Source organism: Elephas maximus, chromosome 9, assembly GCF_024166365.1.
Source record: "Elephas maximus indicus isolate mEleMax1 chromosome 9, mEleMax1 primary haplotype, whole genome shotgun sequence".
Lineage (NCBI taxonomy): Eukaryota > Metazoa > Chordata > Mammalia > Proboscidea > Elephantidae > Elephas > Elephas maximus.
The window spans coordinates 62193743-62213483 of record NC_064827.1 but is presented as its reverse complement, the minus strand read 5'-3'; the positions used below and the strand labels follow the sequence as shown (position 1 = coordinate 62213483).

At 39.1% G+C, this 19741-nt stretch overlaps 1 protein-coding gene across 1 annotated transcript in view; it reads left to right on the top strand.

The window, feature by feature from the left end:
- The window catches only part of LOC126082747 (zinc finger protein OZF-like), a 60684-nt gene extending 47881 nt beyond the window's left edge, over positions 1-12803 (top strand). The window contains exon 5 of the mRNA XM_049895639.1: positions 11525-12803. Coding sequence (XP_049751596.1) covers positions 11525-12291 — 767 coding nt within the window. The 3' untranslated portion in view covers positions 12292-12803. The remainder of the gene's footprint in view (positions 1-11524) is intronic.
- The last annotated feature ends 6938 nt before the right edge of the window (positions 12804-19741 follow it).

Sequence of the window (19741 nt, the reverse complement as noted above, 5' to 3'; positions counted from 1 at the left end):
ACACAGTAAAGCGACAATAGTTTTTGGTTTTGCAGATAAACTGACGTTGCTTGTAGAAGGGATCAACGGGAGAGCTGTAAGATTTATCTGGGGATAATTCTTTAGTTCCAACTGCATGAGGCCTAGCTGAAGTGTGGCTATGCAAAGCACTTCTTTAGCATGGGTTGTAGTAGTTTGAACATGCTGTCTTATAATGTGAAGTAAATGAATAGATTTAAAATGATAGAATAAATTATCACTGCTTAATGGGTTCAGTTTTGTTTAATGGGTTCAGTGATAGAATATTTGCCTTCCATGTGGGAGACCCAGGCTTACGGGTAAGCTTGGATTTCTGGCTGACCTGTTTCCCTTTAACCGTTTCAAGATTGTCCTAAGGGTGCATAACAAATAAACATTCAAGAAATGTTCAATTTCAAATCAAAACCACAATGAGATACTTTACACCAGGATGGCAATTATTCAAAAAATGGAAAATAAGTGTTGGCCAGGATTTGGAGAAATTGGGAACCCTCATCCATTGCTGGGAGGACGTTAAAATGGTACAGCCACTGTGTAAAGCAGTTCGGTGGTTCCTTATAAAGTTAAACATAAAGTTAATATATGATCCAGCAGTTGAAGCCAAAAGAATTGAAGGCAGGGACTCAGATACTTGTATACCAATTTCATTGCAGCATTATTCATAATTGCCAGAAGGTGGAAAAACAATTCAAACGTTTATTAACCGATGAATGGATAAACAAAATTGTGGTATATCCATACAATGGAATATTATTCTGCCGTATCTTAGTTTTTTAGTGGTGCCCTGGTGGTGCAGTGGTTAAGAGCTTGGCTGCTAACTAAAAGGTCAGAAGTTCAAATCCACCAGCCACTCCTTGGAAACCCTATTGGGCAGTCCTACTCTGTCCTATAGGGTCCACTTGAGGGTAATGGGTTTTTTGGTATAGCAGAAATACCACAAGTAGGTGGCTTTACCGGACATTCATTTTCTCACAGTTTAGGAGGCCGGGAGTCAGAATTCAGGGCACCGGCTTTAGGGGAAGTCTCTGGCTACTAGGGCGGGGGGAAGGGGGAAATCATTTCCGCTTCTCTTCGGTTCCTCGGTGATCTCCACGTGGCATCGATCTTTCCCTGTTTGTGCTTCCTTGCTTCTGTGCCTAATCTCTCCGTTTATATCTAAAAAGTGGTTGGTTTAAAACACAGCCTTCACTAATAAGGCCTCATTAACATAACAAAGAAAACCCATTCCCAGATGGCATTACATCCACAGGTATAGGGGTTAGAATTTATAACACATAAGGAATGGAGTTCTGATACATGCTAGAACATGGCTGAGCCTTGAAAATATGCTAAGTGGAAAAAGTCAGCTACCAAATAATAACTATTGTATGATTCTGCTTATATGAAATATCTACAATAGGCAAATGCATATGGACAAGGCTTATCAGTGGTTAGCCGGGGCTGGGGTGAGGAGAGGGAGGAATGAGGAGTTATTGCTTAATGGGGTCTGAGTTTCTGCTTGGGGTCATAAAAAGTTTTGAAGATATTGGTGATGGTTGTACAATATCGTGAAGGTAATGTCACTGCATTATACATCTAAAAATGGTTAATGTGGCAAATTTTATGTTACATATATTTTACCACAATAATTAAAAAAAAGAAAAACCAAAGAATGGGAGAAAATATTTGCAAATCCTGTATCCAATAAGTAATATAAAATTGTACAGCCACTGGGAATACAACTTGGTGGGTCTTCAAAAAGTTAAGCACAGAGTTACCATATGAACCAGCAATCAATTACCAGAATTATTCCCAAGAGAATTAAAGGCATGTGTTCAAAGAAAAACTTGTACACAAATGTTTATAGCTGCATTATTTATAATAGCCAAGAAATGGAAAAACTCAGATATTCATCAGGGTAAACAATATGTGGTACATCCATACAATGGATGCAATAAAAAGGAATAAAGTACTGATACATGTTACACGTGTATGATCCTTGAAAACATCTTAAGTGAAAGAAGGCAGTCTCTGTGGGAATAACAAGGAGGCGATAACTAGAATGCACTTTATCCTCTGGGATTTTGTCCTAATCAAATAAGGGTACTGTGTTAGTTTCCTGGAGCCCTGGTGGTGCAGTAGTTAAGAGCTAGGCTGCTAACCAAAAGGTCAGCAGTTTGAATCTACCAGCTGCTCCTTGGAAACTCTATGGAGCAGTTCTACCCTGTCCTATAGGGTCGCTATGAGTCGGAATTGACAGCAACTTTTTTTTTTTTGGATTAGTTTCCTAGGGCTGCAGTAACAAAATACCACAAACTCGGTGCCTTGTAAGAACAGATATTTATTGTCTCACAGTTCTGGAAGCTAGAAATCCAAATCAGTGTTCCCTCCGAAGTCTCCAGGGAAAAATCTTTTGTTGCCTTTCCCAGCTTCTGGTAGATATATCTTTACGTGCATCCTCTGTCTTTCTGTGTCTCTTCTCTTTTATAAGGACATCACTCAGATTGGATTAGAACTCACCCTCCTCCAGTGTGACTTCATGTTAACTGAACTGATAACATCTTCAAAGATCCTATTTCCAAATGAGGCCATGTCCAAAAGTATTAGGGGTTAGGACTTCAGAATATCTTTTGGTGAGACACAATTCAGTTAGTAACAGGTGTGGATAAAGACTTAGCTATAAGCATATTTATTTCATATTTATAATAGCAAAAATTAGAAATGACAATATACTATTCAAATATTTTATTTAGATCCAGCTTGGTGGAAAACTATTATAACATCAAAATAATGCAGAATAATATTTAAAGACATGAAGGAATATTTATGAGAAAGTAAATTTTAAAAAGCACTTTCAGTATATTGCACTGCTATATTTTTAATTTGAAATGTATACAAAGGTCATGTAATTATATATACTTTATATATGTACATAAAAATAGCCTATGTATTTAAGTATAACAGTGGGTATCTTCAATGGGGTTTTATCTGATTTTAATTTAGTTCTTTTTCCATATCTCCATTCTCTATTATCTGAGTGGGTTTGAACTGGCAATGTTTAGGCTGGTAGTGTAAACCATTTGCTCCACCCAGGGACCTTCTATTATCTACAATAAATATATATATTCCGTTATATAGAAGAGAGGTATGCACATTCCCTTTCATTAAATTCACTTCTTAGACCTTGGGAAAGAAGAAAATCCCACATTCTGTTAGGAATGAAAGAAAAAGTTTTATTGAGGAATAAAAGTTTTATTGAGCTGGGCAGCGGTAAGTCACTCAGCAGTTCAAGGAGAAAAGGGTCTGTACAGAGAGACAACAAAGGAAAGCTAGGGGGTAACTGATCATAGATAAGATCAACTTGAAGTCCTTTTGAAATGTAAAGGCCAGACACTTGGCTAGGAGGGAGTGAGTTACAACCTGGGTGGTGCCAGCTGGTTCAGCTATATATAATAGCAGTCATAAACACGTTTTTACCTGGAACAAATTGTTTACATCTTGACACATCCTTCCCATGAACAAATAGTTTACATCTTCATCTTTTGCATCCTGGGAGTGCATGTTGGTACCGTTATTCTTACATCTCCTTCAGTTTGAAAGTTTTCTATTTACAGACTTTATTCTCAAGAATGTATGTGCAGAGCACAGACCAATCTAAAAGGATATTTATCAAAGTGCTATTTCTGGTAGCATTAAATTCCTAACAGACATTTTTACAAAGTTAGGAAAAAGTTTACCCAAAATATTCTTGGTTGGAAAATGCCTCTCTCTGCTACACATACAGACACACACACACCCCCCAAGGAATGAAGATACATACGTCAGGGAGAAATACATGTCAAGGAGAAAATGTTTTAGAACGCTGTATATACACCACTGTTAATAGTTATTATCTCTGTGTAATGGAATTCCATCTGGGTGTTGTTTCCTCATCTGTCAAATGAAGGAGTTTATAAACCATTTGTTTATATAATGAATAAGCATTACTTTTGTGTTAGGAGAAAAGGTTCGCTAATGAAAACTTCGCATCTCTTTGGATATATGCGTCTTAGGAATCCCTGGGTGGCGCAAACGGTTAAACTCTTGACTATTAACTGAAAGGTTGGCGGTTTGAACCCACCAGCAGCACCTGTACCTTAGAAGAAGAGTCCTGGCGGATCAGCTTCGGTAAAGATTATTACAGCCAAGAAAACCCCTACGGAGCAGTTCTACTCTGCAACACATTGAGTCGCCATGAGTTGGAATCAACTCCACGGGGGTTCTTTTTAAAATAGTGCAAGGAAAAAGGCCTTTTTTCCTCTCCTTTTTTCTTCTTTTCATTTAAACAACACACGTTTGCAACTCGCAAGGAATTTGAAAGGCACTCTTGGAGCTCCTAGGAGATGACTGCAGGCAGACGCTGTCCCTTTGCAGAACTTGCTGGGAAATGTAGTGCCAGGCTGCATGTGCGCAGGCGCACTTCATCACTTGGGAGGCCTGGGTAGCCTAACGGTGGTCTTTTATTTTTTGGTGGAGCGGTGAGTTTGTTCCTTCCTTAATCCTTGCACCGGGGTGGGAAACGGGAGGGAGCTCCGCTCAGGACGTTCCCCCCATCACCGGGGGTGGGGTGGGGGGGTGGGGCAGGAGGGGCTTGAGAGAGTGTATTGGCCTGGCTTGGTGGGAGGGAGGCGGAAGAAAGGCGGAGATTTGGGGGCTCGGTTGCTATCTGGCTCCCGTTGAAGTGGAGTGGGCAATGGTGACCCGGCTTTCGCCTAAGACCGGATTGGGGATGGGGCAGAGCCTGTTTGCACAAACCAACATAAAGGGACAGGGGTCTCATCTCTCGGTTGGGAGATCATGAGGAGAAAGGTTGTCACTTTACGGCCTTTGACCGTGATGGGATCAATGGGGCAGATACTAAGAGAGGGCAGTCGCTCCAGACCTTGCAGGTAGATCTGGGAATTTCAAGAAAACTGCAGCGATTGTGAGGATAGCGCAGGACCGGGCAGTGTTTTGCTCTGTTGTTGTACAAGGGCACCTAACAACAACAACAAGGTACTTAGCTCTAGAATTTAGTTCTCCTCACATCGAGCTCTTTGCTCCTTCCCCTGAAACACACCTTTTCTCTAGAGATTGTTGTTAAATTTCTGAAGCCACTTCTGTAAAGAGCTGTGGAATAGACCCCCCACTTTCAGTGGACCGTGAAGAGCTATTGATTGTTGTTCTTTGAGATGGCATTAGTGAATGCACTTTGAAAAACTTAAAATGCTTTACAAGTGTTACTTATAATTTTGATGTACTTGATGTCACCCGTCATGGGAGGGCCAGAGCTTTGGAGTTAACCCTGTGTCTGGACTGCCAGATTGGAGCTGTGTCCCTGGACGGCGGTGCGGTAAAGACAGGATCAGAACTGCAGACAGTGGTGTCAATAGCCTTTCCCTTTGTTCTCTGTTCCTAGACTCCTGACCTTTTTTAGGGAGGGTGTGGGTTACATCCAGATATTTAGATGGTTTCCATTAAAGACAATCCTGGTTTCTCAAGGCTCCTTTCTTTTTTCAGCTCTGCCTTCTCAGGTTTCTTCTTGCTTATATTACATATGGCATTAAGGAGGAGGATCTGACACTGGCTTCTGACTAAGTTGTCCTCAGTGAGCAAAACTTTTCAAGGCATTTGTACCTTGAGCTGGGTTTAATTTCTGAAGTTGCCACCTGAAGTTTGAAAAATCATATATAGTTAAATAGCCTTTGAAAATCTTTTAAATTGCTCATTATTTATATGTACATAAGGACCCCTGGTGGTGCAGTGGTTAAGTGTTCAGCATTTAACCAAGGTTGGTGGTTTGAACCCACCAGCCGCTCTGCAGGAGAAAGATGTGGCAGTCTCCTTCCATAAAGATTGGAAACCCTATGGGGCAGGCAGTTCTGCTCTGTCCTACAGGGCCACTATGAGTCAGAATCAACACGACAGCAATGGGTTCATATGTACATGGTATGCGTATACAACTATGCGGTAACATGTATGTGTAAATGCACCAAAATATGTTCTTTTTTATTTTATTTTCAAAATATGTTCTTTAGACATTAAAAGTATATGGAGGTATATGGAAAGTGAGACTGAGGAAACAGCAGATTCTCCCATCTCACACTTAACTTGAGGTGGCATACCTTCTTGAGCCTTCTTGTGCATGTAAACCATGCAAGTTAAGTGGGTCATAATGCAATTCTGCTACATTTTTTCTTTTCTGAAATATCATCTCTATGTCAGAGGGAGGAAAGGTTTTCTTTCACTCATTGAACAAATATTAATTGAGGGCTACTTATCGCCAGATAATGTTCTAGACACTGGGGACGTGAGCAGTGAACAAATTCCCTTCCTACATGGAGCTGTCAGTCTAGGGTAAGCGCACAGATATTAAACAAGTTAATATATAGTGTGTCATATAGTGACTATTGGAGGAAAGGACAGCAGAGTAATAGAGTTAAGAAGGACCTGGGGCAGCTGTTATTTTACGTAAGTGTTCAGGGAAGGCTTCACTGACAATATGATATTGAGTAGAGACCTGAAGAAAATGAGAGAGTGAACCTTCCATGTAGTGGGGGGAGAATGTTACCAGGAAAAGGGAACATCAAATGCAAAGGCCCCAAGGTGCAAATGTGCTTAGCCTGTGTGAGGAGCAGCAAGGAGGCCAGTGTGGACAGAGAGGGCTGAGTGATGGAAGCATAGAAGAAGTTGAGATGAGAGAAGGCAAGAGGGACCCAGATCAGACAGTTCATTCTGAGTGAGAAGGAAAGCTATAGAGGGTGGTTGTGGTAGTGGTAGTGGTAGTGGTGATGTTTAATCAGTTTTCATATGAGAATTTTGAGCAGAGAAGTGACATGACTCAAGTTATATTTTAAAGGAACCATTTGAGAATAGACTACAGATAAAAGGAAAGACCTTTTGGTTAGCAAATGAGCTCTTAACAATTACACCACCAGGACTCCAGAACCACCATATGACCACCCCCAGCAATTCCACTCCTAGGTACAGGAATACCTGCTTTTATTGTACTTTGCAGATATTGCATTTTTTACAAATTGAAGGCTTATGGCAACCTTGCATCGAGCAAGTCTATCAGTGCCATTTTCCAATAGCATGTGCTCACTTCATGTCTCTGTGTCACATTTTGGCAACTCTTGAACTATTTCAAACTTTTTTATCATTGTAATACCTGTTATGATGATCTGTGATAAGTGATCTTTGATGTTGCTATTGTAATTGTTTTGGGGCTCCACGAACCACGCCCATATAAGTTGGCAGATTTAGTCGATAACTGTTGTGTGTGTTCTGACTGCTCCATAGACCGGCCCTTCCTCCGTCTCTCTCCCTCTCCTTAGGCCACCCTATTCCTGAGACATGAAAATATTGAAATTAGACCAATTAATAATCTTACAATGGCCTCTAAGTGTTCAAGTGAAAGGAAGAGTCGCACATCTCTCACTTTAAATCAAAAGCTAGAAATGATTAATCTTGGTGAGGAAGGCATGCTAAAAGCCAAGACAGGCCGAAAGCTTGGCCTCTTGCACCAAACAGTTAGCCAAGTTGTGAATGCAAAGGAAAAGTTCTTAAAGGAAATTAAAAGTGCCATTCCAGTGAACACACAAATGATAAGAAAATGAAACAGCCTTATTGCTGATATGGAGAAAATTTTAGTGGTCTGGATAGAAGATCAGACCAGCCACAACATTCCCTTAAGCCAAAGCCTAATCCAGAGCAAGGCCATAACTCTGTTCAATTCTCTGAAGGCTGAGAGAGGTGAGGAAATTTGCAGAAGAAACGTTTGAAACTAGCAGAGATTGGTTCATGAGGTTTAAGGAAAGAAGCCATCTCCATGACGTAAAAGTGTAAGGTGAAGCAGCAGGTGCTGCTGAAGTTAATTTGGCAGTTATGTAATGATGTGATTTGGAAGTTATGTAAGGATGTAGTCATCCTCCATTTTTGCATAACACTAATTTTACATAACGACCTGGTCCTTGGAATCTAACCGTGTCCATAAATGAGGAGAGAGTGTATTACTAAATAGTAAGGGACTACTAGTGTTTAAGGAGCACTGGTGGCACAAGGCTTAAGTGCATGGCTGCTAACCAAAAGCTTGGCAGTTTGAACCCACCAGCCACTCTGTGGGAGAAAAGATCTGGTAATGCTCCCATGAAGATTTCAGCCTAGGAAACCCTATGGGGCAGTTCTTTAGGGCTCCTGTGAGTCAGAATTGACTCAACAGCACACAACTAGTGTTTGTGTCTATAATTCCCATTTTTTCATTCTCTGTTAGAATCACTTTACTTTGTATTGATTCATTTTCTTTATATGCATTGTTACCATCAATAGGGTTGTAACTAAGTCCTTGTCTGCACTGTTGACTTATATTTGTACACCTTTTTTATTTCTTGAGTTTCTATTTTGTCTGTTGGAGGTAAGCTTTATGTAAAACCTGAGTATTGCTGTGTATACTCTCAACAGGCACACATTGGTCGGCCCTAAATAATATACTTTTGGCCACCCTTGAACTTAGAACCCTGAACCCTTTCCGAACAACTTCTTAGCCCTCCACTTATATATCCAGTTGCCAGTTTTACCCTTTCTTCCATGAATGTTTACGTGAATGATCCCTTAATGAGTAGGTATTTGGGTAATGTTTTAGGAACCAGTAACATTAGAGGATGTGCTGGTGGACTTGACTTTATGGTAGTGAAAACAACCAGACCATTATCAGAGACACTGTACAGGGATGTGATTTTAAAAAGTCACAGAAGCTTTGTCTCATTGGATAAGTACAGCTTTACAATGACAACAGATTGTAATGACTATTTCTTTGAATGTCAAAATCTCTAGGATTTACAAGTGCTTATCTTCAACTGGGCTTTGAGTTTAAGGACCATAGAGTTTTAATTTATTTGTGTACAGAGAAAAGATACTGCTTTTATTACTAACCAGGTAATAGCACTTTTCTTTATAACATTGTAAATAGATAGCATTATTATTTTACCTTGGAAGCGTCAACATTCCTATATCTCAGAGTTCCTAAAGACTTTGTAGGACACATTTCTGGGATGATTGATTGTATGCATTATAAACACACAAAGCCATATCCTTTGCCAAGTGTAAGGCAACAGCTTTCTAAATAAGATGTTATCTTCCAAGTAGGAAGAACTATATCAATAGGTAACTGAGGGGAAAAAAATGGAGAAATGTTACAAGATACTTAGTCGAGAAAGAATCATATGGCTAAGTAACAACCAGGTAGATAGGAATACTTGTTAGTAACAGTCCATCTGTCCATTGTTGTGGTGATAGTAACAATAGTGGTACTAGGAACTAGCTTTGGAAATGTTGGTTAGGGTCCTCTGTTCAGAGCCCTCTTGTCTATGTGGAAGAGAGGGTTCACCTAGTGGGAGCAACGTCTATGTACTATTCTCCCTATATCCATCTTCTCACATATCTCTGTGATCTCAGAGGAAAGTATGGCCCTCTTCCATTGTTAATTAATCTTTCCATCTGTGCCCCAGATTCCATTCTTTTCCACTTGTTCTAGGACCTTACTTTAATGATTTATTCATGCTTTAATCTTTCCTTGTTCATCAGCTCCTTTCCTTCTACTTTCAGGCATTCACAAGTTTTTCTTGCTTTAAAAAAAACACTTTGCCTGACAATAATTTAATTTTTATGTACCTTCCAAGTTTATTCTTCACTTTCATTGCCAAATTTTCAAACTTTTAGCTAATAGCATTAATTCCTATTCTCTTCTAATCTTTGAAGTTGAATATCTTCTATATTTCTACTAAAATTATTTTAAGTAACTCCTGAATTCTTCTTGATAGCAGCCTGTTCATAGTTCTTTCTGTATTCATACTTTATGCTACATTTGATATTTTTGTCTTTGCTTGTGTGACATTACCAGGTTCTTACCTGTTCTAATCTCTTTCCAAATGTTTTTTTCATTAGTTACAATTCCTCCTTAATGTAAATGCGTGTACCTTTGAGGCTTTTCTAATCATTTCATTTTTACCACAAAGCATCCATGTATTCTAATATCCTCACATAGTCTTTCCATATCATTAACTCCCTGATATAGTTTTTTTCAGGCCAAATGTCTATTTTGCAAATTGCCATAGTTTCACCTTCTTAGAGTCTGCTTCCACTTTAATGTCCTACTTCACTTTAAATCACTTCAAACTCAGTGTGGTGAAAACTGAAATCACCAACTTTACCTAAGTAGCATATTCTTCCTTCTTCAATATTTCTGTCATTAGCACCACTTTTCTCCCAGCCTCCTAGGCTAGAGACCATTGTATCTCTATGAATACTGTTTTGTGAAAACTGCCAGTAGTCAATATCACTATTTTTTCTTTCCTTTTTATGTCTCATATTTTACTCTTATACTAAATTAGTAGTATTATTTCAATCCAAGCCCATATCATTTATATTATACCTTCTTGCTGAATTTGCTACCCTTAGTCTTTAATTATTCATTTTAGACAGAATAAACAAGACTTTTCATTTAAAATATATGTTTAACTTGTTGCTCCCATGACAGAGAATTCAAATTTTCTTATCCCCTGCAATATAACATTGAATTTTTCTGCTTAATTTTCAGCTCTCCATTGTCTGGTCTCATTTCATTTATCCTATCTTATTTTTTTCCTCTGCTTTCCAAAGACATTCATTTGCATTAGTCTCATTGGCTTTTAATCATGTGATAAAATTTTCTGTATCTTCACCTTTGATTATACTATGCACGTTATCTAAATGCTACTGTTTACTTTATCTTGCCTACAAATATTATTTCCTTCTCTAAACTCTCCTATATTAGGAAGTATACTGTACTGTTTTACATCTTATTATAGTACTGTTGTATTTTTATTTTTCTGTAAGTGGTGATGTCTTGTTTTTCCCTCTTAGATACCAAAGGGAAGAGATCGTTATATCTTCTACTTAATCCTGAATGCTATGCCCAAAGTCAGAGCATCAACTCCAAAGCAGAGCATTTCTAAAAAATAGTGTCATGCATGATGCTAGAAGAGTATTTAAATGATGGTTTTTGATACTCCACATTAGAATAATTGGAATTTAATGGCCAGTTTGAAAAACAACAGTGTGACCAGATTACAATGAAAACCTGATTCAAGAGGAAGATCATGAATATAATAATTTGGGGGAAATATTTAATCTGAGCGCAAACCTTTTAGAACAACTGAGAGTTCCTTTAAGAAAAAGACTCACAATTGTGACAAAAATGGTAGGAACTTGAAGCATAATTCTATTCCAGTTGGTTTTTTTAAAGGCAATTCATGAATGAAAAGTATTTTAGTTTATTAGATACAAGAGATGATGCATTTGTACCTCAAACCTTACTTATTCTGGAAACAAGTGTAAAGCCATAGTTCAATATTGATGGAATCTGAGAAAATTTGTATGAGACAGAAACCTTATCAGTGTACTGCATGCAGAAAAGGCTACACTTGTATTGCAACCTTTAACCAGCATCAGAAAACTCGTATTGGAGGGAAACCTTATGAATGCAAAATATGTGCTAAATCCTTCAGCTGGAACACCAATCTTATTCAACATCAAAGAATACATTCTGGAGAGAAGCCTTATGAATGTAATGAATGTGGAAAAGCTTTTAGTCAGAGCGCTAATCTTATTCAACATCAAAGAGCCCATACTGGGGAGAAACCTTACGAGTGTAATGAATATGAAAAAGCATTCAGTCATAGGTCATCCCTTAGGCATCATGAGGGAATTCATACTGGAGAAAAACCCCATCCTTGTAATGAATGTGGGAAAGCCTTCAGCCATATTTCAGCCCTAACTCAACATCACAGAATTCATACTGGAAAGAAACCATATGAGTGTATCGAATGTGGGAAAACTTTCAACTGGAGTACACATCTTATTGAACATCAGGCAGTTCATTCTGGAGAGAAATCTTACCAGTGTGAGGAATGTCAGAAAGTTTTTTGCCACAGCACATCACTAATCCGAGATCAAAGAACTCACACAGGAGAGAAACCCTATGAATGTAATGAATGTGGGAAAGCCTTTAGCCATACCCCAGCCTTCATTCAACATCAGCGAATTCATACTGGAGAGAAACCCTATGAATGTAATGAATGTGGGAAAGCCTTTAGCCATACCCCAGCCTTCATTCAACATCAGCGAATTCATACTGGAGAGAAACCCTGTGAGTGCAATGAATGTGGAAAGTCCTTCAATTGGAGTGCACATCTTACTGAACACCAGAGAACTCATACTGGAGAGAAACCCTGTTTGTAAGGAATGTGCAAAAACTTTAAGCTGAAGCACACACCTTACTGAACATCTAAAAATTCATTCTGGTGAGAAACCCTATTGATGTAACGAATGCCAAAAACTATTTTGCTATAGAACATCACTAATTTGGCATCAGAGAACTCATACAGGAGAGAAACCTTACCACTGTAATGAATGTGGGAAAGCCTTGAGCTTAAGCTCAGCACTTACTAAACATATGTGAACACATACAAGAGAGAAACCTTATCAATGTAATAAATGTGGTGATTTTTTTTGTCATAATACATCATTAATTCAACATCAGAGAACTCATTTCAGAAATGAAACCCTGTCAGAGTAATTAAAGTGGGAAAGCCTGCAGTCATCAGTCATCACACCTGAGCACTCACAGGAGCAAGAAACCCTAGATTTTTATGTAAGAAAAACATGAGCCAAATGCTCATTTACTAAATATTATACTGTTTGTACTGAGAATAAGCCCTCTTCTTATAGTTAATCTGAAAAAAAATGTGTTACCATTGAGAGAAAACTTTATAATGAAATTATCCAAAACAGGTTTGTTTCTTTTAAGGACATATTTATAAAATTATTTTTAATATAATTCACAAATGAACATATTTGGTTATAATAAAAGCTTTTCTAAGTACACAACATTTTTAGTGAGTTTTTGAGCCCTTGGGTGGGCAAAAGGTTAACATGCTAGCCAGTCCTAACCAAAAGGCTGGAGGTTTGAGTCCACCGAAAGACACCTTGAAAGAAAGGCCTGGTGATCTACTTCTGAAAAATCAGCCATTCAAAACTCTATGGAGCACAGTTCTACCCCAACACACAGGGGGTCACCATGAGTTGGAATCTTGAGTTGTAAGAGTTCTTTTTGTGTACTCTACATACCAGACCCTTATTAGATATATGACTTGAAGTATTTTCTAGTATTTTATGAGTTCTTTTTACTTTATTGATACTGTTCTTTGAAGTACAGACATTTTAAGTTTTGATTTAGTTGAATTTATTTATTTTTTCTTTTGTTGCTTGTCTCCTTGATGTCATATCAGAGTAGCCATTGCCTAACCCAAGGTCGTGAAGATTTACTCCTATGTTTTATAATTTTAGCTCTTGGATTTCAGTTTTTCATCTATTTTGAGGTTTTTTGTTTTGCTTTGTTTTATTAAAAAAAAAAATTTGTTTTATACGTGGTGTGAAATAGTTGCCCAACATCATTCTTTTGTGTGTGGATATCCAGTTGTCCAGCACCATTTGTTGAAAAGACCATTCTTTCCCCACTGAATTGTTTTGGCACTCATGTCACTCAATAGGATTTTAAAATGAAATTTAGCATACTAAGAATAAGTGTATAAGAATAACCAAGAGAATGTTAAAAATTAGAAATGATAAAGGGCGCTTTCCCTCCAAGTTTTTAAAATGTTAGTCTGTAGGAAATAAAACAGTTGGTATACTGCAGATGAAACAAATGGATTTATAGAAGAGAAAACAGATATATGTATATGTGAGAATTTCATACACTATAAAAATGGCATTTCAAAACAGTGAAAAAAGAATAGACTTATCAATACGTGATATTGGGATAGTTGGCTGTTCATTTGGAAAAAAATTTTTTTTTGCTTCTTAACATTTACAAAATTAAATTCTAGAAGGGAATTATGTGACTGCCATTTTGTGGTAGTTTGCCAGGGTAGAAGACTTGGGCACACACATCAGAGATCCGTCTACAACTATCACTGGATAAATACAAGTTTAAGAAGAGTTTTTAAAAAGTTTTATTATAAGAAGTTTTATTATAATCACTTACAGAATTAAAATGGCATGACTCTCTTCAAGTCATTATGGAAAATGGAAATAGCAAAAACAAGCAAATAAAAAACAATTTTCACAGCTTCCTCCAACAAAAAGACATCCCTGAGTATGGACCCCACAGATTTCAATCACTGGGTGACAACCCCAGTCATGACTACCACTGGCCCCTCCAATCACTGAATTCCATAAGTTCCTTCAACGATTGAATCCTTTATATCCCAACCACATCCCAAAGCAACCAGTCAATGACCTTCATAGATTATCAATACTGACTCCCTAAAGATACTCTCCCAAGCCCCTGTGCCCCAAGTTCTGACCTTCATATCTCCCACAGTCACTAAAACCTATAATTCCCTAATTTAGTAACCTCCACAAGACTGCTCATTTATCTCCTACCAGTGCCCCTGCCATAGGCCCAGATCTCTGAGCTCCACAGACAATGCCAATCATTGACTCTCAGTAACCCTCAGTAGCTGATTCCTCATTCAACCACCTCTTACCAGTTGCCCTTGAGCAGAGCTGCACCCCATAGGGTTTTCAAGGCTGTGACCTTTTGTAAGCAGATCACCAGGCCTTTCTTCTGAGGTGGGTTGAAACTACCAATCCGTTGGTTAGTAGTTAAGCACTTAACTGTGCCACCCAGGGGCCCCAACCCCATCTTAAAAAAAAAAAAAAAAAAAACCCATCTTAGGCCTTCCCAAAGATGTCCCCAAGGATATTTCCCACTCTCAGTCCCCCTCAGAGATTCTCCCAAATCTCAGAATCCCCAAAATGCCTTCCAAATTCAAGACACACCCCATTCAGAACCTCCATCTGAAAGGCCTTCAAATATGCCTCTGAATCACAGGCTTTGAAGTATGAACCCTGAATCTGACCCCTCCCAAAGCTATTATCTGAAGTTTCAAACCCTGTTGTGGGGTATACAGTTAACTTTACCCACAGAATTTGGTCGTCCTTGATTTTTGAGAGATAACCTTGGGAAGTTACTGAATGGTTGGAGTCTTCGTTATGCTATTGAGGTGACTCTGGAGTGGGGACTGGCCAGGCCAGAAAGGCCCACTATGTGATATCAGCCTGACCCCAGGGGAGTGAAGGTTGAGTTCAATCGATCATGCCTTCATAATGACGCCCCATAATGACACAGAAACTGCATGGGCTTCCAGGTTGGTGAAAGACATTGGCACTTGGGGGGGTAGCGAGTCCTTTGGGACATGGAAGCTGTACACTGGGAACACTCCCAGACTTGGCCCTATAAAATACATCTCCTCATTTATATCCTTTTTGCTATAATAAAATCACTATCGTAACCATAGCACTGTCCTGAGTTCTATGAGTCGTTCTAGCAAATTATTGAGCCTGAGGGAGCAGTGGGAGCCTGCAGGTCAGAAGCGAAGTGGTCCATGGGGACCCCCAAGCTTATGGCTGGCCTCCTGAGAGGGCACGGAGAAACCCCTGAATATGTAGCCAGCAGATCATAAGTGAGGGTGTTGTGGGGTCCCTCTAGCATGCAGCTGATTTCTAAAGTCTTGAGAAGACTTGGCAATCTGGAGGACAGTGTTCTTTAACATGTGAGCTCTGACCTAGACCTCCCTAGGTAGTTCAGGTCAGAAGAAAATGTACTGCTTGTACAGTTGGTGTCAGAATTGAACAGAATAGATTTGAAATGAATTGAAATTGGATTCTTTTATTTATACCCCAAAATGCCCCCAATTTCAGACCCCCAATTTCAGATATTCCTCCATCTCAGAGCCCCCAGGGAAGCCTATGAATTTAAAATCCCCAGAAACCCCCAATTTGACTTTATTAAAGAGGTCCCTGAATGTAATCCAAGGGATATCAATTTCCAATCCCTCAAGGGCACTCTTCATCTCAAACTTCCCTAATCTCAGACTCCTCCAAAGACAGCCCTCCAATCCAGGCCTCCAGTTTCAGATGTCCAGATGTGGCCTTAGATCCTCTCACACCAGCCCCTTCTCAGACCTCTCAAAGAACATCCTGCAATTTACCCAAGTCCATGGACACCACCAGGTTGCCTTTCTCTAACCCCCTCAGTCACTCCCAGTCATGACCTCACAACAGACACCCCCAGTTGTTAGCCCTCACTGCCCCACCTGTGACTCCCACAGACTCATAATTCCAAAACCCCTCAAGTCCCAGTTTCTGACACAGACCTTCCATATCACACACATCTCCATCACCATCTTCACAGGCTCGTCCCTTCACCCTGATTGTGTTTCTAGGAGCCCCTCAAGTGCCAGCTCAGCCTAACAAGAATCCTCCAAATGCAGTCAGCTGTTGTGACAGACTGAGGGATTGCTTTGGGTCTTTCCTACCTGACATTGCTGTGCTTCTGGTACTGATAGTAAATCCCCTCCCACTTTGTCCCTGCCATGAGTGTGGGCTCATGCTAAGATGGCATATTGACATATTAGAAGAGATCGAATAAAACAAGAGAGGAAGCCTAGCAGATGTAGGAGAAACATGTTACAGGTTGGGGTTTTGAACGGGAGAGTAACACGATCGCATTTCCATTTTCACAGGTTTGCTGTGGAAGCTATGTAGAAAATAGATTGCTTTTGTGAATGTGAATCAGTGAGATGGAGATTAGAGGCAGTAGCCATTACTACACTTCTCAAATTTGTCGAAATAATGGACTGTCCAATTTTCAAAGGGGACCATAATATGTGCCCGTTCTGTACCCTGCTGAGGCTTTCTAGCTAATAGTTGCAAATTACATGCAAGTATACATTTTATACATATGTGACTGTGTATGTATTGATGTGTGTATGTATGAATGTATGACAAAAATAAACAACCATTTAGTACTGACCACGGAAACCTCACATCGCACAGAGGAAGAAAGGAAGTATTAAAAAAAGGCAATGTCAGTGGGCATGGCCAGAGGCAGCAGCGTGGCAGTGGTATGCAGCTCAGTGCTCTGGCTGGCCAGTAGGTGGCGACCCTGAGCCTTTCTGTATTGCCAGCCTCTAGTCTTCTCAACTGCTCACTGGACCAGTCAGATTTCCTCTTTGCCAACTTCACTGAGCCTCAACCGCATCCCAAATTGCTGATGGAAAATGTAATTACAAATTCTTCCCTCTTCTTCCATTGATGAGCTGCAACAGATTTAAGCGTAGACAGTTACTAAGATCTTGGACAGGCTGCTGTCCCAGTTGCCCCACGGGAACAGGTCTTTCTAAGGCCACCTGTTATCTCCAGGATACTCAATCAAATAGATGTTTTCAGTCCTCGTTTTACTTGACTTTTCACCAGCATTTTATCTGCTCCTTCCCGCCTTTGTTTTTTATATACTAAACCAAAGCTTTAGTGAATAAAGAACACTCTCCAAAAATGACTGGCTGGACTACACCACATGTGGTGAGGCTGAACAGGACAGTCATTTAACATGAAATGTCAAACAAATTTTTATTTCTCATTGTGCAAAACTGCATAGCTGTCTTATAATAACATAACGTGTGATACTAGATTTGGAAATGATGTATCTGAAGAAATTGGTACATTTTTAAAGTATGTATTGCAAATAAATCTCTTCCATATATACTATTCAAAAAATTTTCAATTTCTCTTGTATTACAAATAAAATCTAAGTTCCAGCATCAAAACTGATGATCATTCAAGAAAATTGACTCTCAACCTCATAATGAAATCAAGTTCTGAATTATTTTTTTTTTAATATATTATCTAGAGGAAAACAAAGAAATACCACTTACTGCCAAATTCATGTAGGCATACTTAATATAAAAAAAAATATATATATAAGCCCAGGTTTAAACATATCCTTAAGCACTTCTCTTTAAGTTTTCACATTAATAACTAAAATATGTTTACAGCACTACAAATTCTATCACTTTACATCAGTAATTACATTTCAGAAAAACGAAATCATTCATGTCAGCAGTGTCATCACTACCATTCTATTGGCTTATATGAAACTGCCAGTATTTAACTGTCGTTCAACCTAGAAAAATGGCAATTTCATATGGTTCAACTCAATACATTCTAAGGGATAAAGTCCTACCATAATTAATATAACCATTTGCCATAGGATACATAGAAAAATATGTTTTAGGTAAAAAAAAAAAAAAAGAAAAAAAAAAAAACCAGGATTTGGCCACATCACAAAATCCACAGAAGGGTTCAAACTTGAAATAAATTCTGTGTGAGCATCATTTTCAAGTCTGTCCTCATGAGAACTCAGCATCTGCTTATGTTAATACACAGTAAATCAAACATACTCCTACACATATGCCCACACAGGTATGATTTTAAAATATTGGCATGGTTTTCTTCCCTGATTCCACTTTGCCTACTTCAAATTTCTACCCTGCATGTTTCAAAAGCACCTAAAAATCAATGTGTCCAAGACTGACTTACCTTCCTTTTAATTTATCCCTCCTCCAGGTTTTACTCTCTTCATGAATAACTCTGCAATTCAAGTGAAAAACAAAAACAAAAAAACCCCGCTGCCGTGGAGTTGATTCCAACTCACAGAGACCCTATAGGACACAGAATAGAACTGCTCCATAGGATTTCCAAGGAGCACCTGGTGGATTCGAACTGCTGACCTTTGGGTTAGCAGCCGTAGTGCTTAACCACTATGCAATTCAAGTCAGACTAATAAAAAATTGGAAACTAATCTTGACACTTCACTCTCCCTAAACCCCATAGCTAATACATTTTCAAGCCCTATTTATTTCACTTCTAAAAACCTTCAATCCCATCCACTTCTTTCCAAGTCAACATGATCTCTATCTAACTTGAACGTTCCAATAGCTTCCAAAGTGACTAACCTCCCAGCATCCTCCTGCTCTTCTACTGCGTGCTCATTTCTATCGGTTCTCTACAGCGTTGCTGGAGTGAGGTGAGCTCTAAAAATACACCTCTGATCATACCTCTCTCTGCTTTTAAAACTCTTCAAAATCTTCCCATTTTTGTTAAGACCAAAACTTTAACATGACCTTCATGGGCCTCCATGATTTGGCCTTTGATTCCCACTTCCATCCAATCTCAGCTCACTTTACAACCCCCTTGCTTGCTCTGCTCCAGTAACACAGTCCTTCGTTTAGTTCCCCCTGAACTTTTCATATTCCCTCTTTCTGCAAGGCATTTGGATATATATATATATATATATATGGAAACCTTGGTGGCAGCTTTTTTTTATGGAAACCTTGGTGGCATAGTAGTTAAGTGCTACAGCTGCTAAGCAAAAGGTCGGCAGTTCGAATCTGCCAGGCACTCCTTGGAAACTCTACAGGGCAGTTCTACTCTGTCCTGTAGGGTCGCTATGAGTCGGAATCGACTCGACGGCAGTGGGTATATATATGCATATTTGGAAGACTGTTAAACTGTTACTTGGCCAACTGACTGGAAGAGATTCGTATTTGTGCCAAAGAAAAGTTACCCAACAAAATGTGGAAAATATCGAACAATATTAGTAATATCACATGCAAGTAAAATTTTGCTAAAGATGATTAAAAAATGGCTACAGTCCTACATAAACGGGGAACTGCCAGAAATTTAAGCCAGACCCAGGAGAGAATGTGGAATGATGGATATTATTGCTGATGTCAGATGGATCTTGGCTGAAAGCAGAGAGATGTTTACTTGTGTTTTATTGATT